At 40.7% G+C, this 24,919-nt stretch overlaps 2 protein-coding genes across 2 annotated transcripts; one reads left to right on the top strand and one right to left on the bottom strand.

The window, feature by feature from the left end:
* Positions 1–563: 563 nt before the first annotated feature.
* LOC115746333 (xylulose kinase 2) lies at positions 564–6,207 on the bottom strand. The gene is made up of 11 exons (XM_030682055.2): positions 5,837–6,207; positions 4,943–5,597; positions 4,740–4,828; positions 4,455–4,519; positions 3,867–3,922; positions 2,406–2,526; positions 2,238–2,312; positions 2,111–2,164; positions 1,601–1,695; positions 1,349–1,523; positions 564–980 (listed from the first exon to the last, which is right to left on the bottom strand). The coding sequence occupies exons 1-11, from the start codon at positions 5,893–5,895 to the stop codon at positions 748–750; spliced, it is 1,677 nt and encodes a 558-aa protein (XP_030537915.2). The 5' UTR covers positions 5,896–6,207; the 3' UTR covers positions 564–747.
* A 7,204-nt stretch (positions 6,208–13,411) lies between these two features.
* LOC115746334 (probable inactive poly [ADP-ribose] polymerase SRO3) lies at positions 13,412–15,557 on the top strand. Its single transcript, XM_030682056.2, has 4 exons — positions 13,412–14,463; positions 14,564–14,805; positions 14,907–15,004; positions 15,131–15,557. The coding sequence occupies exons 1-4, from the start codon at positions 13,511–13,513 to the stop codon at positions 15,230–15,232; spliced, it is 1,395 nt and encodes a 464-aa protein (XP_030537916.1). The 5' UTR covers positions 13,412–13,510; the 3' UTR covers positions 15,233–15,557.
* Positions 15,558–24,919: the final 9,362 nt, after the last annotated feature.

The following is a 24,919-nucleotide window of genomic DNA, read 5'->3' as shown; positions in this document are numbered from 1 at the left end:
TATTGATGGTCCATGCTGATTTCTGAGATGCTTGGTCAAAGACGTCTGCTTCCTAACAGATCAGTTGGTACCAGAATCTGCAGACAATAAATCGATTCCCCTCGTTCTTCGTCGTCTTCAAGACATTGCTATGATATAAATCTCAACAAGTAGACCCATCAAACGAGTGAATTTGATCAAAAAAATAATCCAACCCAAATTGATCAATTTACTTGTAACATAAAACTAGCGATTCATACCCAGCCAACACATCTTATTCGACCCGTATTGCTAGAACATTTTCATATTTAATCAAATCTAGAGAAACCCAATCACAAAATTTGATCTCATGCAAGAAAACCGTGCTTCTGTGCATTGGTATGTCGGTGAAGGTATGGAAGGGGGCGAATTCTCTCGAGGCGCGCAAGGATCTTGCTGCCCTGGAGAAGGACTACTACGAGGAAGTTGGTGCCGAGTCTGGTAAGGGCGAGGATGGTGATGAAGGAGACGAGTACTGATGTGGTTATGAATTCACTGGCTTGCGTGCTTCATATGTAGCAGTTTCGTCTTTATCCTATTAAAACTGATTCCAGAAACCCAAGCCGATAAATCAAATGGAGTGTTGCTAAAAAAACAATGGGAACCAAAATTCATTCGTTCAAAGAGAACGTCGAACAATATTTACTAGGAGCTTCATCTCCAGTGACATCGGATCAAGCCCACAAATAACTTTGTTATTCAAATGTTCTTATTTGGGAAGGTATAATTCTAGTGTCGTCCCAGCTTTTCAACTAGACTGTTCTCGATTTCCATTCTCTTTTTCATCAAGATTGTATACTTAGCAACTAGTTCTGAATTGCCAGCAGAGACGGCGAGCTTGCAGCTGAGGGACGTCTTCTCCAATTTGTCCATATACATGCCTGATATCGGCACAAAACTGCCCTTCTTGTTACACAGCCAGCCGTGCGCCGCCGGGAGTGCAGCTCCCAGCGAAGCCGAATCTGTTAATTCCAGATGAAAACAGGGTAAGGCCTTTGTCATTAAATCCTAGGGTCTGTGGAAATACAGAGAAAGCATTCTCAAGGATTCTTTGAATTGCGACTCCTCCTCCTTGACAAACACAACTTTAGACTCCGTTTGTTTCGCGAAAAATAAATGATGATCGCTTGTATCGCTTAAGAATAAATAAATGAATAATATTTTCAAACGATGAAAATGTTTAGACACGAATTGTTGTCCATAACGAAAATATTTTCCAAATCTCATTTTCCTTGAAACAAAAACACCGTTGATTTCCTTTGGAATCAGATCCCAAGAACCGTAGAGATGGGCATGACACAAAGTGCTTAAGCGACAGGAGGACTCTTACCAGGTCTCTGTACAGTATAGACGTCACAGCCAAAGATGGAGGCTATAGAGCTAAGGATCCTTTGGTTTGCTGATGCGCCACCTGTGGCTATTATGCGATTTGGTGGAGCAGGCATCCCAAATCTTTCTGCATGAGCTCGCATTGAGAGAAACTGACCCTCAATTAATGCTCGGATCTGAAAATAAATGTGAACTTTTTAAGATTAAAGAGCATGCAAGATGTAAACAAATCTCAAAAATTGCGAGTTCTGACCTCAGCAGGAGAATCAAACTCCTGCACTTCACGTTCTGTCAGGCCTTCCAAAGTGTCACCAGTGAAGTTGTCAAGAATATACCGATGGAAACCAACTGCATGTACAGAAAAAGGTTACTTAAGCTTATATGCCTTTTACAAATACATGTACGAAATAACAGAGTGAACAGTCAAGTATCATGATTCGGGTCATCTTCATTACGAATAAGGATCTGATGTCTGGTCAAAAGATTAGGCGCAAGACCTCCTCAGGCCAAGACAATCTAAAATAAAATCTTGGGTAGGAAGCAGAACTGTCAAACGACAAAGTACTTCTAACAAATTCACTTGAGTAAGTTCTTGCCAACATCGTACAGAAACTTGAAGCAAAATTATCAAAGTAATCCGGCAAAACATTTTAGGGAGATCAGTTCACATGAAAAAACTACCCATTGGTGGCATCATGCTAATGCAGCAAAAGAAACTCTTAGATCCTCTTGCAAGAGATTGGACAGTCACCAGAAAACTCACCAGGGAGAGGAGGAAGAATTTCATGATCCTTGTAGTAGAAACCGATTTTTCCACCTATCAAAGATAAAGATGAAGCCTAATTCACAATAACCCAATTTAGTTTCAAAGTTGCTCAACATCTACAAACCATTTAGAGGTGGCATTTGCTCCAGAGATTTATTGAAAGCATCCCAAGACTTCTCAGCATATCTGTTCCTGATATCTACAAGTGAAAATTAAAGATCACTTTCACGTTGCAGAAATCCATACACCATGCTAGCACAAGCAAAAGATCATTGTTGGAGAAGAGTATAACCTTCACGAGTTAGAGAGCCATTCTTGTAGACTAGCATTACCATGTAACTTTCTTTGTCCACGGGATTGGGGAAGACGTGCCCTTCAAGCCTTGGTTGAGGATCAGAACTGATCCCGAAAACCTGAATGTGCACAAGAATGTTCAACAGAGTAGTGGCAAGGACTGAGTTTAATAAAATGAAGAGTTGAGGGAAACAAGACAGATGTGAAGTACAGGATAGAGAATTAAAGACTTCGGTTAAGACACTGTTTGGAAAGAGCATCTGTCAGCCATCAACTTCATCCTAAATAGAACTCTGCAGTAACATGTTCACTATCGATCTGATCCCCATATGCGCACTGATATCCCAATGAGTATTCCGCAGGAACAAGATCACTATCAAATCCGATCCAGGATGACTCCTAAACCAAAACATCTACTCATATGCCTTGGTTGATCAGACAAGCATTGAGGGTAGTTAGGTAGAGATTTACAGCGTTGTGAAGCAGACCGTTCTGATTAAACAACAGAATTACCCGATTTGGGGTCTTAAATGTAAACTTTAAATCAAGCCAGCTTGTGTTAACCATTTAAAAGTTACTTTCAAATCATTAAACATGAAAAGGCAATTAGGCAAGTAAACAACCTCTCTGACAAGCGGAAGGGGAAAAACCTTCAGACTTAAGCCACAGCTTAACAGCTATGTCATGTCATCTACTGCCAAACTGCTAACAATTTCCAGTCAACCGCTTTAAGTATGTAACTGTCACTCTAAAATGAGACTCAAATCTGAAATATTGTATAATCCTCCGGGACTACCTCTAGAGTTTTCTTTCAAACGATCCATGATATTGAGGGTGCAAAGAGTAGTTCATACAATATTCTAATGCAAAGCAAACTAAAAGCCCTCTCTCCCTCTCTCCCCCTCCCCCTCTGCGAACAATTTCCAGTCAACCGCTTCAAGTATCTAACTGTCACTCAAAAATGAGACTCAAATCCGAAGTATTACATAATCCTCCAGAAATACCCACTAGAGTTTTCTACCAAACGATCCATGATATGGAGGGTGCAAATAGTAGGTTACACAATGTTCCTATGCAAAGCAACTAAAATCTCTCTCTCTCTCTCTCTTCTTCCAAACGATCCATGATACGGAGGGTGCAAATAGTAGGTTACACAATGTTCTTATGCAAAGCAATTAAAATCTCTCTCTCCCTCTCCCTCTCCCTCTCTCTCTCTTCAATGCTAGTTCTAAGTAAATGACGGGATGGTGGACCTTGGGTTCACTACAGACAGATCAATCAATGAAAGTACAGACAATTGCCTAAACCAGCGGAGGAAGCAGTTTGATCAATTGCCACATTTCATATTTAGCAAAAGTATTAGTGTCTTTCTTTTCCTAGCACATGTATCTAACTATGTTGGTTCAAGTAAAAGTGTGAAAAAACACAAAAATATAGCAGACTTTTAGTTCCAACTCACAGTGTCACTGGTGCCGAGACTAATTGCCAAATCCCCTGGCTTGTTGAGAGTCAAACCTGCATCGAGCATATTGCACTAAGCAGGGAGCACAGTACACATAGGAAAAACCTTTAGGATTACGCGTTATTTCCAGTAGAACTTGCCATCTACAGGAGAGCTAACCTCTGCTTATTCTAGTCATAAACAGAAAGAAACAAATCATGCTTTGATCTTAACCAAAAAAAAAAAAAAAACAAATCATGCTTTGAATTCTATGTCCCTTCATGTCCAAACTTAGGGCCTAATACAACCTCATCTATCTTCAATTACCTTTCAAAACCATTTGTGCAACATTCACCTTTTATAGATTTATCTATAACAGTTGACATCCCAAAAGTAATTCAGGACTTATAGACTTTTGCGGCAAATGATTGTTACCGTGTAATACCACAGGATATTTTCCAAAGTAATAACTCCAATATCGAATTAACATATTTCATTGACTCGAATTCCCATTGGCAAGCCATCTTAGTTTAGTAGAAGCTACTAATGCGGCATATGTAGAGAGTCAAGTGAAACGACAGTGCAAGATGCAGCCGACATTTTTACCTGCTAAGCTGTTGGGATTGTCTCCTGACCACTGAATTACCAAGCAATTTTTGTGGAAGTTGAACCTGGGAACAGAGCAGCTTGACATCAGGTTCAATAACTCACAAGTAGAAAAAACACACGATTTCAGTAATCTGGTATCATTTACTTGCGACTAGTAGAAGGATGACCTTAACAACGTTCCTGACTTCATAATTAATTTTTTGTTTCAGCTATAGTGTAGGTTTCTCTTTGGATTCAGTGGGAGAAGTTTGCAGTGTCCACAAAAGTGAAACTTATACAAACCTCTGCACAAAGTAAGGAGCAATATGACCCGCAACAGCATAAGCAGGTGCTAGCTTTCCCAGTTTATCCTCCAAATCAGGCGCTGTGGCCTAAATCAAGTATTGAGGCATTTTTATAAAAGAATCCAGCGAGTGGGATATTTTTACCCCTTTTCTTGAGATACAAGCAAAAAGCTCAGTTTTAAAAAAAAAAAAATAGTCTACCTCCAAGGCCACTGTGGACCAGATCCTTTGCTTAATATCCATCAAGTTCATCCCAGCACCATCTGTCTCATCTATACTAGCATACGCCCCAATAAGAAGACATGCCATGAAGGAGCTCACAAGAGATATTCTCTCTGTATCCTGATAAACTTGGGGCTGTGTCTGGAAAATCTTCTTTATCTGAGGCCCGGTGTATCTCTCATGTGCACGTGATCCAGTCATTCGAGCCAACTCCAAAGCCCCTCCAACAGCTTTCTCTATCTCTCTACATTGTGCAGTCGTGCTACTATCCATCCAAATCGGTGATTCCTTGACCGAAAAGGCATCCCCAAATTGATCCACTAATGGCTTGGTTGGATCCAATGACGAAAGAACCGCGGAACTTCCACTCTTCCAATACACACTCCCGTGTTGCTGGCCACTACCAGAGACGGCAGCGATTTTACCGAAATCAAGACCAGATTTTGCGAGCTTCTGAAGCATGAGATCAAGAGCTTCCACCCACATAATGGTGGGCGAAACGATCCTTCCGTTATCCGAGGGATCTCTGAAGACCCCATCTTTGGTATTGTAGTGGGGCAAGTCAGAGTCAAAGTGAAAAAGCTCAGTAGCAACAATGTTCAGATGAGAATTCAGCACAGTCGCCTTCAAGGACCTAGGTAAAAAGTTACAAACTTTTTTAGCACCGAGTCACAATTCACACGCTCATTTGAAAGACAGGCCTTCGGACCAAGCGAATTCATCACAATTCACCCGAATTAGCTGCTAAATCGCCTAATTCAGCGAACCCACATCGCAGCATTGCAATCGCACCGGGGAAACAAGAGAAAAACGCTTGCTTTCGCTGATCAACACCGAAGGGACAATGAAAAGACACAAAGAACAGGGACTTACTGAGTAGAACTATCGAACCCCAGGAAGAGAGCGTCGGAAGGGAGATCATAGTCCTCCATTGCGAAGACAAGCAGTATAAACAGACGGTTGAACTTCTTCTGCTACAGAGAGAGAGAAGGACGCGCGGGGGGAGGGGTGGGGTTGTTTCTCTTGCTCGGACTCGGGACTGGCGATCGTTTCGAGCTCCGAATGAAACATGAAGACACCCAGCGCATATAAATATATATACGAATCATGGGACAGTATAGGATTGTGGATGAGGAGTGAGGACGACGAGATAAGATTTGAACTGAAATTGCGGAGATTTAGTCGGAGCTTCATAGATTTAGCCGAAACTTTAGAGCATATCATCAGCTGGACGATTGACATCATGATCATTGTGTAAAATCTTTTTATAGACTCAATATTTAGAAGAAGGCTGTAATTTTTAGGATATGTTTTGCATTTTTCCAATTAAATTTTTCTTACTCTGAGAAACAAAAATCCAAGTTCGATTTAGCGTTTTCAGTGAGACTTTATTTACTGGTAGAAGAAAATAGTTATAACTTTGTTGGTGGTTTGCTTATAAAACAAATGAAGAGGTGTCTTGTCTCATTTAACAGTTATTTTATTTGTTCAATTGATAAAAGGACATAAAGGTCGTATTTATTCAATTGGCGGTTATTTTCTAAAATACTCTTACAACCTTTGAAATGTTGTGTCTATTCAATTGATGCCTTTGAAAGGTTGTATCTATTCAATTGGTGGTTATTTTCTAAAACACTTTTACAATCTTTGGAATGTTTGTGTACGTTCGAAAATAACTACCGATTCAAACATGAAAAAATGTGATTGAATGTATAGTTTCGAATATGAAGAGATATGTTTGAACTATCGGTTATTAGACATGAAGAGTTGCAATTTTTCAAAAACAAAAAACTGTTTTCGAACAATGAAAATGTATGTGAGAATTAACATCTTTTCAAACGCGAAAAGGTGTGTTCTTTTCTCATTATATATTCAACTAGTATGCTCATTGCTCACGATTTCTAATTTCAATTTTCGTACTTTCCAAACAAGAGAAATACAGTATTCGTTTCCAATTGTTTCCTGAAGAGTTCTTGGAGAAATATTAGAATTGCTATCTAATATTCTCGCTTGAAACTCTATTGTATTATGGAGGATTTTTGTCGGAAAAACCATTAGCAACGTTGTAGGGCAAATAATTCCTTAAAGAAAGTGCTGTCGCGCCTCAGAGTATGATTCCTTTGTTCATCCTATTTGACCCTATTTTACCAACAATAACTACTAATCAATAGTAGGAGCCCATAAAAGTCGGGTCAATTCCCTAAAAAATTACTAATGGACAATGGATGAGGACGACGAGGTTAGATTTGCTCCGAACTAAAATTGCAGAGATTTAGGGGTGCATGAAAACCATCCAGAAACAAAATTTCTATTCCAAACCTATTTCCGGAACAGAAATTCGTTTGGTAACGCAATTCTATTTTTCTATTTCCGAAACAACAAGTTATTTCAGAAATAGATTTGAAGAAGAAATGAGAAATAATAATTTTCTACTTTTCCGAAAAACAGAAATAGAAATTTCACTTTTTCTCAACCACTTGCCGCCGCCAACCACCACCTGCCCCCCGCGCCGGGCCGGCCGGCCACCACAGCCGCCCCCCACCGTTGGCCGACCGACACATTTTTTAGAAGTAGAAATTTTATATCGTTATCAAACACTTTTTTTTGCTCAGAAACTCATCAAAAAACAAAAATAGAAAAAACTATTTCTAGTCAGAAATCTATTTCTGAAACAGAATGGTTATCATTCACCCCCTTAGTCGGAGTTTCATAGATCTAGCCGAAAGTTTAGAGGATATCATCAACAGGATGATTGACATCACGACCACTGTGTAAAATCTTCTTGTAGGTCCAATATTTAGAAGAAGGCTATCATTTTTTAAGGATATGTTTCGCATTCTTTTTCCAAATCAAAAATTTGGTTCTCTCAATAAAGAATTTCCAAGTTGACGTCCACCGCCCACGTTAGCTTAAATATTATCCGCATCATACTCCATCATTGTCTACATTTGTGAGTTTTTCCGCACAAATCTGCCTGTGCATCCTCTTATCTCATTTATAGTATATTATCGGGCTGTTGGCCGCTTACACAATATGCTGATTTTTTTCAATATTATCAATACCCGAAGGTCGATATTGTTTCTTACAAGGTGATGGTGTTTATAAAATGCAATTTTGGATAATAAACTTTTAATTGATTCTGATATTGATAATTTGAGCAAGTTAGTGGCAATTTTTTTATGTGTGGACAGATTTGGGGCTAGAGTGAAAGTTTGACATTTTCTATTAGATAAAAAAAGTTCGAGGAAAAATTGAGATCACACCTAAAATCTGAGGTTGTCTTTTTTTGTTTTTTTAAGGAATTAGGCTCCATAAAGATCAATAATCCGAGCAAAGTAAAATCCATGGGGAATGGAGGGAGGAGGCCTGTCCGGTCGGTGGCCTTTTTGGTTTGGTTGCACGGGGAACAAAAGTGACAGAAACTCCTATTAAGTTGGGCCAGATAACTCTTGCGGCCTTCTATGATGGGCCGAACTATCCGAGGGCTTTGGGCTTGATCTGATAAGGAGCCCACTGGCCCGGTAACAAGCCTTCTCTTTTGCTCGGGTTTTTTTGCTCCTGTGTACCGTTTGATGAATAGATTATTCGCCGCAATAGCTTCCTCTACAATTGAGCACGATTTAGGCGACCAGCCATGAAAGACGGGGCGCTTCTGGCCTTCCAAAATAACCAAAGGCCCCTCGGCAAACAGCTCTCTTGAGGGTAAATCGGTGTCGAGGTTACTAGAGGTGTCAAATGGATGGGTCGGGATCGAATATGGTTCGACCTATATTGACTTCTCTAATCCGTTTTGATTCATATTTAATGACACATACCCGACTCAATTCATAACTAATATATACCCGACTCGATCTATTTTGACCCATATTACCGAAACACACTAATATAAAACCTATATGCCCGCCCCTACCGCCTCTCACCTCCACCCTCCCCTGCCAACTTCGCCCGCCGGCCATTGCCACCACCACGGCCCATTGCCCGATTCCAACGGAAGTGCCTCAAGCAAAGATTTTTCTATCCACACAAATACTCAAAACATCTTATGCAAATAGAGAAGTCATTCTCGAGCAAATGGTTCTATTAATTTCAACCACTTGAGAACACACGAGTGTGTGACTACTGTAATTTTTCTCTGTACTTATCTTTGGTATCAAAAGGACTCAACTGTGAAGTTTCGAAATTCAACGAGCCAGTGGCATATAACTTCAATCTGAAGATATCACCAAAATCAAAAAGTCGTATGCCGATGTTAAAGCCTCAGCCCTCATGACACGATTTCACATATTCATTCAATTATGCTCACACTTTCCTTTTTATTTCTTTCTCTTTTTACTTCTGGTCTTCTAATCCACGACCCACAGAAGCCCCTTGGAGTCGTCTTCTTCATGACGTCTTCCGCAGGAGCTCATCTAGGACTACCAAAAGGGGGGAAAACTTCGACATTTTTTTTTTATCACCAACCGTCACCAACACCACCGGCGCCGGCCATCGAAGCTACCGCCGGACAGCCACCGACAACCACAAAAAAAAAAAAAAGAACGTCCAACTCGACGAGATTCTGAGCGAGATACGGCCGGACAACTGCGGCTCAAACCGAGGCATAAAATGGACAAGCAGACTTGCGGGAACTGCTCTACAGGCAAACAAAGTGCAAACCGCAGGAGAAACACGCTCAAAGCACGAGGATCCGGCTGGAGTTCTTTTTTTTTTTTTTTTGCTCACTCAAGCACATCGTCGAACGGGCAGCATCTAGCATACAAAAAAAAAAAAACATTAAGAGAGCTCATCGTCGAGCCATTTGACGAAAGGCACAACATCCTCAATGCCGGTGAACACGGCTTCCTCGACATCCTCAATGCCCATGAATGGTGGCGGTGGTCGGGCGGTGGCGGCAAGGACTTGAAAAGCTACAACCCACGAGTGAAAAATAGATCGAAAATAGGTTAAGCTAAAACCCATTAAAATTCATATTTAAATAGGCTTTATAAGTTTTGATCTATATTTTAAATTTAGTGAATCTATATATGATCCAAATATATAAAAGTGAGTTAAAAAATGAGTCGATAACCTATATCGGCACTTCTAAGTTAGAGTCAAACACTCATTTATCAATTATGGTCATGTTCAAGAGGGATGAGCCGATTTTCAGTCCAGGGCCTGATCAGAGCTCTTCCGTCCATTCACACGGGGATGAAGAGGTGTTCTAAAGTCGCACGGGGCAAAAATTTTCCTTTGCAGGTAAAGCGTTATTGCACAAACTCCGCACACAATATCGTATTTTTGGGCAGGTTCGTAGTCGTCACATCGTGTTCCACGGTGACTTGTCTGATATGATGATTGATATTTGCCAGATGAGCTCTGTTGTACCAAGCGGACATCATTACTCCCCATACATCTGCTTGTCTGTCGCCGCATTAGTGCCGAGTGGTATCGATAGAATTTCCTGCGCTAAAATCTCTTCAGAGATCACTGATAACTTCTGTTCATCCCATTGCTTAGACTCTTTGAGTAATTCACTCGGCCACGAATTGAAGTTCCCCTTGATTCGTCGGTCCGCGGACACACCCTCGGGGTAGCTAGGTGTCGTCTCTTCCATCTCCCTCCGATCACCTGACTCCTTGATTAATTGCCTCTCTGTCCACAAGCAAGCTTTGCCATCCCCATGACGGGCGCAGTCCTTTGTTTGCATTCGAAGAATAGCTTGTGGGAAAGCAAATTCCTCTTATCGATTGACTCCACAAGGCTGGCGGGGCTCGTATAATTCTCTCTGCCTGCTTCCCCGACATAGCTTTGTTGAAGGCAACAATGTCTTTAGAGGCTAAAGCCTAATCCCCCACGATCTTTCCTCGTCTTCAGCACCTCCCATTTATTCCGATTGATTCCCACGTTGGTGGTGCTTTATTTCCACACACGAACAAAAAAGGAACTTTTTGTTCAATTGATTTGCAAATCGATATAGGAATCTTGAATATAGACATTGCATGTTGTGACAACGCTTGCGTGAATGTCTTGGTTAAAATCTCTTCGCCTGCTTTAGTCATCAGCTTTTCTTTCCACCCCTCAAGCTTTGTATTCACCCCGAAATGACTTTATTATAATTCTGCAAATGTAAAAAAGGTTTGAATAAAAAAATTAAAAGTGTAGTGACTCGATTTGAAAAGGGCATAAAAAGTGTGCAAAATTCTTTTCTTTTTTTTGGGTCAATTATCAAATTCAACATCATTGTCAAATTCTATCATAAAAAGCGTATTACATTGTAATTTCGTTTCACTCGTAACGTAGAACCACTATTACTATTGAGCACAACAACGATGAGCCAAAAAGATAATAAGTTGTGTCAGACCTACAATTGCAAATAAGACTCTATTTGTTTCGCCAAAAAAGATGCGTTTTTGGAAAATGTTTTCCAGAAAATCATTTTTCAAGAAAATAACAATACTTTCTGATATTTGGCTCAAATCTAAAAATAACCTAAAAAAATATTTTCCATCGTTTGGTATTGATTTTCCTCCATGTACTCCTTTAAATAATTTTTAATTTTACTTTTGTTATTTCATATTTTTTTAAAAATTGTAATTCTTGTTTTTATTCTTTCTCTTTCTTTTTCTCTAATTCTTTCCCTTTTTCTTTTTTTGTTCCTCTTTTCCCCTCTTCTACCTAATGCTGACAAGCTCGAGCCAAGCTCATTGGCCTCAAGCGAGGGCTCACCTCACCTCACCTTGCTCAAGATCGGCGACGCCCGGCCCGGCCTAGCCTTGCTCACTCGCGATCAATTGCTGACCGTGGTCGGCGACCGGTCGAGGAAGAAGGGAAAAGGAAAGAAAAGAAAAATTTTCAAAAAGAAAAATAAAAGAAAAGGGAAAAAATCAAAAATCAAAATTTTAATAAAAAAATAATTAAAAGGAAAATGAATGTGAAAGAGTGGAGAAAGAAAAAAAATGAGGAAATCATTTTCTCCACTTTGAATGTATTTTTTTTTCGCAAGAGGAAAATGTTTCCATTGCTTCTTTTATTTTTCGTGAATCGGACGCCGAAAAATTCGAAGAGTATTTTTTCTGGAAGTTGCTCCGTACTAAACAAATGGGGTTAAGTAAGATGGCTCACCTAATTTAAGGGCCTTCGGCTTCAAAGAAGGTTCAGCCCACGAGCACATACGTCATCACTAACCTCACAATTACGTCATCTCGTGAATGCCCTAACATGGAAAGCCAAAACACATGGAGGAAAGTCAAGGTGCAAGAAATTGGGAGAGCGGTCTGGACTCGCAAAAGGGACGTTTTGGGCTGAGCTCTCTTTGGCACCGTCCAATCATTATAGCACAAGGAAAAAAACGATAATCATGCACTTCATATGGGAAAAAGAAAAAGTTAAGACCACCCTGATGTAATTACTTTGTTATCTTCGGTGTTAAGTAACTATTCACCATACTCATAGCTATCCTACAAGGTAATAACAACATATCTATGATAATATTTTACAGGGATTTACCGTAAAAGTCGTTATTTTTCATCATTTTAAAGATAGTTTTATTGCTCAGACGTTTTTCAGGATAGGGCCTTGATATATCTCTAATCCTAGGAGCATTTTTAGCATACCTATTACCCCGCCTCTTGTCACCATTCATACGCCTTCTTTTTCACCCACGATTTTATTGACATTTATTGCCAAGCACATATAAATTACGATATGGTCGATTGCGCATCGCAATAGTATTGAAAAAGGGGCACGAGACTCATTATGTGTTTATAGCCACAGTCTTTGTTAACAGATTTCCATATGCTACCAATCCGCCATGCACGACGATGTCCTTCCGATAAATTACGGGTTACCGATCATTGTAATGCCCCCGTATTTTCCCAACTCAAAAAAACCTCAAGTTGGGTGGGTGGGACAAGGCCAAAAAAAAAAAAAAAAAAAAGAAGACACATCTGGGAACCGGATTCTCCGCACGCAAACGTCTGAATCCGATCCTCCCCATGTCGGTTTAACTCGAGCTCTTCCTTCACCTAATTAGTCTTTTCTTTAAGGAAGGGATGGCGTTAAGGAATGAATCTAATGCCATCCCCACCGCCACTTTGGCCTTTGCCCTAGAAAAAGTCAAAAGGTTGACATTTTTTTTTGGCTGCCCCACTTTTCTCTGTCTTTTCACTATTTGCTTTGGCCCTAAGGAAATATTAAAAGCGGCTGGCCGGACAGGATTAGCGTTAGATTAGCTCCGACGTCATCAGATAAGACAAAGATAACTCATGCAAATTGACCCCGCTAGAGAGTGCCCGTTTCACCTACAAGCCGACAGAAAATATCCTATTGCCGCAATACCGAAAACGCCCTCCCTCTGCCGCCAAAGGGGACCGCCATCCGCCCTGCCTTCCGAGGGCCAGTTACGTAAATTCGGATCCCCTTTGTTGAGCCCCCTTATAAGCCGACCTCCCCCCCACGAGTTCCTCGTTTCTTCCCGTTCTGCCAGGAGTGAGAGTTCGTGTCCCTTTCGCTTTTCGATCGTGTCAATTCAGGAGATCTTCGCGAGCTTTACCGGGCGGATTTCCGATGGCCTCCAACGCTATCAAGATTCGGAGCGGCTCGAGCCGCGGTCTGGTAGGATCTTCCCGGGCTGGTGTCGCGCGGGGGTCGGCCCCGTGCAGGACCCCCGAGGTTCGCGGGGACCACTCCGGGTCGGTGGCGCGGCTGTTGGTCGACAACCGCCACAACTTCGCGCGGAGTTCTTCGCCGGCGCGGCTCATGTACTACCGTGGCGGGTCGTGGCTGGACTTCCCGAGCCGAGTGGTGGAGTCGCTCAAGCCGAGCTTCGAGGGGCGCATCCCGGTGGTGGATTCGACCGTCGACGGGGCGAGGTACCTGTTTGATTTCTTGAGAATGTTGCAGATTGATTTTGAGACTGGAAACAGTAGGTCGATTGCGTGGATTGATGAGAACGGGAAGTGCTTTTTCCCGCAAAATTTTGTCGGCGAGCAATTCGAAGATGACGTCACCGCTGGTGACGGGTTAGGCGAAAATTCCCTGAAAAGAAAGAGAGAGAAGATTGGAGTGGATGGAGGGAAGGAGGAGGAGCAAGAGGTGAGTTCATCGGACAAGAGAGAAGACGTGTTGAAGAGACCGTGTCTAGCTGATGTAGGGAAACCAAGTTCTAGGTGGCCGAATGCGAGGTTGTTGGGCGAGGGAGATAAGGCTTACTCTCAGATAAAAAATTTCTTCTTGTCCGGCTTGAAGAATGTGGATCCCAGTGCTACTATAACTGCGATTCACCAGTGCACGAGGACGACACCTTTTGAGCGTGCAAGATACGAAGTTTTTATGAAGCAGGTCGATATCACAAGAGCTGCGAGAGGTGTGTCTAATACTGTATATGCCTGGCATGGGACGTCTGCGAAGGGTCTGTCAATCATATTGGCGCATGGATTTGGAGTTCCTATTGAGGTTCCTGAGCCTGAGAGTTATGGAGTTGGTGTGCATTTCTCTCCTGTGGGGTTGCCCCAAGTGTGGTAATGATTCCTTATTTGTTTTTTGGCGTACGTTTGAATTTATGCAGTAATGGTTGCTTGGTCTTTGCTGATAATAGCTTTCTTGTTGATTTGTCCAAAGTGCTATGCATTCGGAGGCAGATGATAATGGCGAAAAACATGTAGTGTTGTGCCGAGTTATATTGGGCAGTGTTGAGAAAGTGGATCTTGGTTCTAATCAGTCTCATCCTTCTAATGTTGATTTTGACTCTGGTGCGGATGATCCTGACAATCCTAAACACTACGTGGTGTGGTTCGGCAATGTGAACACTCATGTTCTTCCGGAGTGCATTGTCAGCTTCAAAGCCTCTAACAATGTTAAGGGTAAGTATAGTTTTCCTTTTTCAGTCTGACTTTTATGATAAACTCTGTTTGTTGCTGAGATGAATATAGTGTTCTAACATGCCGGATGAGGGGAATTTCAGGCGTGAAGAATTCCATTTGCGAATTGATTTCGAAGATGAAGACTGCTCTCCCTCCTGCCAAACTTCAGGAAGTGGAGAAATTGTATAGTATTTTTAGGGTAAGTAACTTAAGCTTCACATACAAGAATTCTGGACCTTTTATATGCATTTAGCTGGCCAATAAAAAGCGGCTTTGTCCCCTATTAGCTTATTTAGTGATTTTCCTTTTAATTATGTTATTACAGGCAGGAAAGTTGGTCAAAGATAGTTTTGTGAAACAGTTCCGATCCATAACTGGTGATGACGTGCTACTTTCTGCAATTCGGGAGATTCGCGGATCCGGATAGTGGTCGTTGAGATTCTTTATTTTGGAATCATTTGTTGTGATTTGCTCAATTGATAGAATCATAAGAGGACAGGATCATACATAAATAATCAGTCAAAGGAGGGATCGAAAGAAAGGGTTTTAACCGTGCAAGCGAGAGACTTTTTTGATTTTTTTTTTTTACTCATTTTCTTACCACCTCATTAATAAATGTGGAAAAGATTTGAGATGAAGAAATGTTAGCCCTTGTCTGTGAATATGATGTCTTGAAGTATGCGAAGCCAAGGGGACCCATCTTTGAATGGCTTTGAATGACTTTCTCAAAAAGGTCATTAGTATTATTTTCGTCTTTCGAATCGTCATATTCCTAATTCGCCTCTCGAGCTGAATTTTTGTTTAGTTCGGTGGTTTATTGGAGTTATCTTTTGGAAAGATTTGGTCCCTCTTGTATCCAATCACTTTGTCAATATGGATGTTGATGAAAGTTGATAGTCATTCTTGTTTTGAGAAGGAAGGCTAATAAATAGGATTATTATGAGGTTAACTGTTGATATAAGAATCTGTTTATGCTTTTACCATGGGATGAATGACACGTGTGCAAAAGACAGTTTTGTAACTGAATTCTTTCATGTGTTGAGCATATGACGGTGAATGTGTGAATTACATTTTACATCGGGAGCAACCCTGATAAAAATCCTGATAAGAATTACAATTTTATGTATTCATATGAATGGAAAATCAGTACATAACATGTGTGTTTTAACTGTTGAAATGCCCAACTTAGTTAATAAGGGATGCACTAAATCTCTCTGGCATACGGAGTTAATGGAAATTGCATAGGAGTCGACTATAAGGAGTACTGTATTGAAAGGGAGACTTTGTCAATGATTGAATTTGGGACTCGACAAGTTTAGTGACCAATGTGACAATGTTACCAATAGAAGATGGTTTTGGGACTCAGCTGCTGATGATGTGCTTTTCATGGACTGTTCATCCTTCTCACCTCTCAAATGTCGGGAACTGTATGCCAGAGATAATTGGTGTACATTACGGAGATTGTATGGAATCCTTAGGTCGAGGAAAACAATTGTAATTTCACTTGCTTGGTTGCATGTTTCGGCTTGTAAAGGAAAATGAGGTTAGTGGACTAGATTGTTGTTATCCTTTTCACTGTTGATATCGCAAGTGCACTAGTACGCGCCGACTAATAAGCCGAGAACAGAAAAAAGAGGAAGAACTGTGTTATGACCAGGACCTGAGACAATGTTGGATCGATGATGGACTCAAGGAACACACATTGGTCTGTTGATTTGATTGAAGGAGATTGAAAGTTATGTGCTAAATGCTTTGTTACTTGAAACTTGCCGAGCATTTAGGTTCTGTGAGATGACTTCCCGTCTTCTTGTTTATGTTGGGTAGTGAATGACATTAGCTTTTGTGATTGAATTTTTCTGCCTCTGTTTATTTCTGTCTTCCTTGGAACATGTATCTAATGTCAACTTAGTTGGAGAATTGGTATAGGAGAATTGCCTGCGGTTTTCTGATGGCAGCTGGTCATGTTGCTTTACTCAGTCGCATTGATTGTCGCTCATTTCTGGACAGGGTGAAAGATATTCGTCTTTTATGCCTAGATATGGTTGATGATTAAAAGTATTCCAGGTTCATGGAACTGGTTGAAATTTGATTTCTTATGCCCTCAATGCCTCCTGAGGAACTTGGAGAATGTCTCCTCTCGTGCTTGTTCATCAAGCTTAGCATGTTGAGTACTATGATACCGCATTCGATCACTTCCTTTTGGATGGACAATTGGAATGTACAGATCTGCTAGAATTTCTGATGATTTCCCATGGCTTATGAGGGATCCCGCCCCATGTATTTGAGAAAGATGTGGGATGTACATCACTGTGAGGATGTAGTTAATGTAGGTGTAACTCTCTTGTGATCAGGTGCCTGTTGTTATCAACATTTTGAGTTCCTCTGACAGAATAAGAACATTCAAACAGATAACCGATGGTTGTTATCGACAGTTGGAGCCTAGAGGCTTACTGGGATCCTCAGAATCAGGAAGAAAGGTAGTGAGATTCCCTTACAGTAGGTGTTTCTGCGTTAAGAGATGATAGAATCCTGTTTTTCAATTTGGGTTATCATGACATTTCATGTGCATATTGTATAGTAGATGTATATAAACTGGAACCGCCGCATGCTTTCTCTTCAGACAGGTGTAAAGAGATTTGTTCCACGTTCGGGGAAACAAGTGCTGGGAAGCATTAAATGGCAAGGTAAAGAATGCAAAACAGCGGGAATTTCTGCATGTGTGCTGGCTTTCTTGCAACTTTTCATCTTAGTCTCAGCTCCAAGGAGAGGAAATGTTAGTTCTCCTGCGTAGTTAATATTTGACACTAGGAAACGAGAATCTTATACGCCATTTAATTGTCTTACAGCTGAATGGTGCATAATTGTGGCGACTAATGAGGCATTGTATTAGGTGTCGTATAGATGCGTTAGTCTGTAAGCAGGGATGGTTCTGTAGATGATTTTAACTATAAGCTTGACATAAAGTTTCATTGGCCATGATTAGGAATTTCCTCAAAGTGTTTTGATTTTGGAGATACAATCCGAAGGACTCTCATTTGCATATTTCTGTTGCAAGAGGTAATTTTCATTTTCTAGATTTGCCTCTGATTGCGCGTTGGAAGATGACTAATGAAATGTTCCAAATCATCTTCTTGTGATCTATTTGATTTTGAGAGCAAGTATATGTCTAGCATTTTCAGTTGCTGGGATTATGTTGGCAGCTACTGAGCCCGTCATGCAGAGATGCAGGAAAATAAGGAGCTTAAGTATTGTGTATTCATGATTTTGAATCATTTCTCCTGGATAGTGAAAGTCACTTGCAGGTGATTGTAAAATAGTTCCTGTCGCCGCTTCTACTTGGTACTTCTGCAGAAGCTTTCACTTGTATTTCTCTTCTTGTTGGAAGGTAGTAGGTACATGTTGAATGACGCACATTGAGATTATCTGATAGAATTGTTATAGTGTTTGTATTTTGTACGAATATATAACCCAATCAAGATATTCATAGCTGCGAGTCTCCTATCTTTCTGAAGAGATTTGGAATATATCATTAGAAATTTGAAAGCCAAGCAGAATCAATCTTTGCATCCACAGCATTTTCCATTGGAGATATTTTAATCCAACAAGGCCATCCATTGTCGAGAATGGTTGAACTCTTAACTCGATGGAAGAATGGGAAGAACAAAATGTCACGGTGATACTCCTAATTCGTCTTCTAATTTGCATCCACAGGGATTTCTGCTTAACACATTAGTGTTGTGGTACATACACGGTGTTCTATGTCACACCGTGTTTCACACCATCTTTGGAAACCTAAAGTCCGTGATCACTAAACACATTCACGCTGTGACAAGCTTTCGTATGTACAGCTCATGTTTTGATTTCGACCAAAAAAAGAAGGCATGTTATGAACAAATCCTGCAGAACAGAGGGAAGGCCACCTATGTGCTATCAATAGTGCTTGGCATGATGACGCTCCGACTAGAAGGTCATAGCGGTCGTAGGTAAGATGAGCGTTACCACAAGATAAGTTACCTGATAGGATGCTGGTGTTTTTCTCGAGTTTAGATGGCACTGTGACCTTGTCGTAAATCTTCAACCTTTGATTGGAAGATTTTCTCTTGGAGGGGTCAATTGATGGGCAGAGTTAGTTCTAGGACACTATATACTAAAGAATAAATAAACGGTTCCCTCGGCTATCTTCCCCTCTGCTTCTCCTGCGGGGTAGGATTTGCGTAGAGGATCATGCGTACGGTACATGGTTTACGTTTCTAATTTACTCCTTTTTATGTATATATGCAGTGTATTGATCGATCATGTTGAAGATTGGACTTTCCTGGGGAGAATGAGAAACAAATACAATTAGAGGCAGGAAGTACAGGGTACATTCGGGTAGTGTAGGATATGGAACGTCCCTGAATTCCATTCCTTCCAAATTCATAGATAAATGCAAGGAGTACACGAATCTTTCGACTTGACCGATCGGCAAGGACCTCTACCCAAACTGTCCTGTCCGCACAATGAGATGTATACTCGACCTCCTTTTGCCTGGAATGTGCAGCACGTACCATAGACGAGGTTTATTCTAAGATGGAATGTGTGTGCATGGTTAGGAGATGTCTTGAGCAGCTGAAGCTGTAGCCAAAGATTCAGGCTTAATATAAACTGATCGATGCGTGCAGTAAGGGCCTGACAAAGAAAGAGTCGGTGACAGATAAGAGGAGCAGAGAGAGAGAGAGAGAGAGGGGCTGAATTATAAGTTGAATAATAAGGCATGGGGAGCAGATGAGTGCCCACTTATCTGGTTATTGCATAAGGTCTTTTAGTGGATATCATTCATCCCCTTGTCACAACATCGGTTGTTCCTTTCACGCGATGCTCGCTAAGACGCCAAAGATGCATTCATTTGTTTTTAAGGTCCAATCCCCATCCCTGTTCAAGGCGAAACAGTTAAAAGGCTCCTTTTATTTCGTGAAAAAAATAAGTGAATTGAAAAATATTTTCTAAAAAAATAGTCGCTTCTGTTGCTTACAAAAATGAATGGACGAAAAATATTTTTATCGTCTGCAAATTTTTAGACACAAATTGTTATCAATGGGGACAATATTATTCATGGACTAACTGTTTCAAGCGATACATCCGATCATTTTTAGAAAATTATTTTTTAAATCGTTCATTTTTGGCCAAACGACGGCGGGAGCGTTCTCTTCTCTCTTTCCTTTTCTCAACCTCCCAGCAAGAATGGATTTGTCCCCCTATCAATTCGAGGTGACATCTTAAGTAGGAGCAAGTGCGCGCCGATTTTGTCGCAGTACATGCATGATGGTCAACTCGTACAGTTAGATGCGATTGCACACATCAAAGTAAACCGCGTCGCATACCGTTTTTCATCTCTCGAAACGAGACAATAAGATCCGTCTTGTAACACAAGTATTGAGAGATCACGTTCGCAGTGGAATTGAGTGCCGATAACCAATTCCAATATCCGGGAGAGCACCGGGGCAACGTTGTGATTGGATGTGCTTAGGGGGACCATACTCAACATCCTAAATCGGAACCCAAAATAGAACGAGAAGAATCATCCCGAAAAGAAAAAGGGAAGAAGGCGAGCTAAAAGCTACTTTTTTTTTCCCCCCTTACAAAAGGAAGAAAAGGGAAGAAAAGGAAGGGAATATTAACTCGGGTGATAAGCGTAATGGTGGGAATTCAAGGGAGCATGTGAGAGCACACTGCCCGGTGGGCTTTGTGAAAGAGAGGAAAGCGGGGGGGAAGAGGATGAATGAGCGGTCAAGGCCTTGGGAGTCCCAAAGAAGTCCTTTTGATTCAGTGACCAATCTATGTTTTCTTGATGGCATTTGCGTTTCTGCCATTCGTATGTATGGCGCGAGAGTCTGTGTTGTGTTTTTGGGTGTTCGGTGGTCGGGTGGGACTCACTCCCCCTTTTGCTGTCAGTATTTTTTTGCTTGTAGTTTAACTGAGGCGACCAACCAAACCAACCCCAAAACTTCAACTCTTTGAGAATTTGTGATGTTGTGGGGGTCACTCCTTTTGATTGTCAGATTTTTACTGAGGCGACCAACCAAACCAAACCAAACCCTACTCTTTACTTACCACATCACCCTCTTCGCCTTTGTCTCTCTCCCTCTCTCTCTGAATTATTTATACAGACCAATATGCACAAGAGAGGCTTGTTGTAAGACTAAAAGGTTCGAATTTAACTATTGGAACTTTTGAGAGAGAGAGAGAGAGAGAGAGAGAGATGATAGATTTGTTGTTTTAGACAAATTATGTTTCGCAAGTTATCGAGCATATTGAACGAGAGAAATGTTGATACAGAGAGAAATGTTGATCTTAAATAATGAGCATACATACGACGAGGAGAGTCGATAACATGTATCTTTAGAGAGGACTACCGAACAAGTCGACTTTTGTTTGTTGAATTTCTCCGCGGTATGTGAATGGTTGACAAAATTGCACTTAAGATGATAAATGTTGAGGCTGTGATGTGCCTCAATAACCCCATTGGCCATTAAACAAAATACATTTACTGTTTATAATATATAGTGACATAACGAGTATTTATAAGGCACTTGTCGAGATAGATCCTTTTTCCTTAGCTCTTTTTATTTGGTCTCCGACAGGTTAAAGTTTTGAAATTTTTGCCAAATCACTTTTGGCCTTAAAAATAAGTCTTTTTCCCACTAAATTTCTCCAAAAAAAAACAAAACAAAACAAAAATACAGCTAAGGAAAAGGTAGATAGTTTATCATTTTAATTTACCCCACAACCTGATGAAACTAGTTTTAAAAAAAAAATCAAATCATGAAATATTGCTGTTGTTGTAGACAAATAAATCCTTGTATAATGTTAAATTCTGTCATATGGACAATATATTAACATGGAATGATTGATCAAACTTTGCCTCCACTAGAATTTTTTTTTTCTTAGCGTACCCTTGAATCGATGCCAAAAGTCGGATACATCAAGATGGCTTGATTCTATATGCATCATGTGTATCTTTACTTCGATTGCGCCCATCCCTGTTTCACATAAAATCATTGGCAAGCTACGATGGAAAAAGACAAGGGAGAAAGAAATAAAAGAAAATTCCCAACATGCATCCTCATAGGGAATTGACCCTGGAGAAGACCCGGAATTTCTGCAAGTGTCGAAAGATATGTCAAAAAAAAAAAATTTAGGGGGCAACCCTAATGGCGTCTGGTGAAAGCATTCATGGATGCTCCAGCTGATAAAATCCCAACATATCTATTTCCTATATACAGCAGAAAACTTGTAATTAATAGGGTTTTAGTTGACTGCTGAGATCAAGGCATCCTGAAAGGGTAAATATCATTCTTGGACCCATCTCCATGTACTGTCTTGTCTTGTCACTTCTCTTCTTTATTGGATTGAACGTCTTCTGTGGGGATCTCCCAGTTCGTTTTTTTGGGTCCGGGTATCTCGCAGTTTCACCGTGCATAAAAAGTGAATTTTTGTTTCTGAAAAGCAACGATGCAGAAGGGAAAAGAGATGAAGAAACCTCACGATCAATTAGCTCTCAGCTAACACCAGTAGGGAGTTCATGAATGTGCAATTCCTCATGATGGTTGCATTTTCCAGAAGAAACATGCCTGAGCTATGACGCGTCCTGATCGATCCCCGCAATTCATTGAGTAACACGATGTTTCGAAAAGAATGAGATGAGAAATTCTTCGCTGTTTTAACTTTATGAGGCGAGACAAATTGATTTTTATGATTAGATGTTTGACATCGCTGTGTATGCGACTTTAGAACATTAATATGCAAAACCCTATCCATAAGCTTCCCGAGCCTCTACCGGCCTAATCTGCTCTAGACAAGTGAGAAGGATGAGTCTTGCTACCAGCAGGAACTCCGAGTGTTAATTAGGCTATCTGGTCATGATGCCTCCAAGCTAATAATGGAGGAACTTATGATTAATTGGCTTCATCATTATCGTTGACACTGCAACTTATGACATGATTCTCTCCACCTCTCTTCTTTCTTATCAATTACATGCATGTAGATTCCATGTTTCCTGAGATTCTGTGGACTTAAAGAGAGGAGACTGGAGTTAAATGAATTCTACTACATGGGTTGCAGGTATCACCATGTGAGCGGGAACACAAATTAGTCACCTACTACCCACAAGATCAAATCAAACATGGTGTGTGCCAATCAAAAATTAACTTCTTTTCTTGGTCCAATGCATTGTCCGATCCAATTTAATGAATGAAGTACTTTTCTCAAGGCTGTAGTGGCAATGAATTTCGCAGGATTTTAAATGGGTCACCAGAGAATTTTTGACAAGCTGGTGGGATCATAAATTACCTAGAAAACCCTAGCTTACACCTTTTCTCTGGGCTTGCACAATGCCCCAAGTTTAATCAGGATCATTAATCAAAACTCATCTGTTTAATTGGACAGACCTCTCAGTCTTTGTCCAACTGTTATTTGACATAAAGTATCCAAAAAAATGAACAACTATGATTCCACATAAAACTCTGTCATTAAGACTTGCACAAGAGATAAAAACCCGGCAAAGGTTGAAATGTAATGGTTAATAATCTTATCAACAGCCTAGAATTATAGTTAATATTGCTAACCCTAACAAGTTAAAAAAAAATAAAAAAATCGATTGACTCTTTTGCTGATTGAGAGGAGAGGACTGACCCAACTGTCAAAGTGAGGACAAAAGGGGTATGTGGGTATGGCTAAACTATAAGTTAATTAGAGGTCAGCAGAGAATATAAAGCTATTAAGAAGGCAATTTTATATGATTTAACGGACAGTTGCAGTAAGAATTGTCTAATATATATGGTTAGGTAGCCATTAACCGTGGACGATTAAGTTGCCTTTCGGATCTTGTGTCACTACTACATATATTTATATTAGGAACGTCGGTTCTTGGCCATCTTGCACTGATCGTATTGTTCATACGTTTTAATTGCTTTTCCACATTATTGATTACCAAAGTATTTTCATCACAAATTAACATGTCCTCAAATCTGAGATATGATAAGACTCGAAATGATTGCGTTGTTGAATATCTACATACTAACACATTTGCACCTTGTTTAAGGTCTAAATGTCCATTTAAAGGTCTTCATCTATTTTAATCAAGAAATTATTAGCGAATTGGTTAAACATATAATCCACAAAAAATCATTCGATAGTCTCTCGAGCAATGATCGAAAGATCCGACCAGAAATTAATAGGGCATGTGAGATTGATCTTGTCTCGAGAATCTTATCGGACAATGAAATGCGTGGCACACAACACAACTAGAACACGAATCTAATATGATTAGGATGGTTGAGACTCCATAATGGACGTTAGTTTAGCCCGAGACCGTCCAAGACCAAAAAAAAAAAAAAAAGTTTGCCCTCTCTCCCACCTTGGACGGGAAAACCTGAGAAAACCAAGGAAAGAACTCGATGACGTGGCGGGGTTTGACTGGTCAGAGGGGTTAAGGCTCAGCCACGCTTCTGCTCCTCTGAGATCGCAATTCCCACGTACTTACGCCTCGTACGGTCAACCACCGAGCCACTCCGGTCCCACCTCGTCTTGTCCCGTCTCCCCATTGGACGGTCCATCGCACGCGCCATCCGCTCGCGTGGCGGTGAACACTCGCTTCCCGCCAGTTGGAACTGGAAGACCCAGTTACACCCCGTGCTCCCAGTCAAACCTACGGTCTTCGCCTCACTTTCACTTCCCACGCTCTCGCCCCATAATAAGAAAGAAACGTTCTTCTTCTTCTTCTTCTTTTTTTTTTTTTATAAAGCGAGACATATTTTATTTGGGAGAATTCAATTTTTATTGCATGTTGTGCGAGGGCGATCACTACAGTACAAATTCTGGAATTTCTTTAATTAATTATCCAGTAAGCTCTTTTCGGACACTTCCGTCGAAAAGAAAAAAATGCACCGAGCCATTCGCAATGCAACGCTTTCGCCGTGTAAATGATGTTCTAAATTTCTACGGCATTTAATAAGTACCCGCAAGACATTATCAAAGATGCCTTTTAAATCATCAGTAGTTTTGATCCGATTCACATACTAAATCATACGGATGTTGCCTCGTTGCGAGCATCGGACGAGTCAGAAGGCGGGCTAAG

This window comes from Rhodamnia argentea, chromosome 2 (genome assembly GCF_020921035.1).
Source record: "Rhodamnia argentea isolate NSW1041297 chromosome 2, ASM2092103v1, whole genome shotgun sequence".
Lineage (NCBI taxonomy): Eukaryota > Viridiplantae > Streptophyta > Magnoliopsida > Myrtales > Myrtaceae > Rhodamnia > Rhodamnia argentea.
Note: the sequence above shows the minus strand (reverse complement) of the source record. Positions and strands in the feature narration are given on the sequence as shown.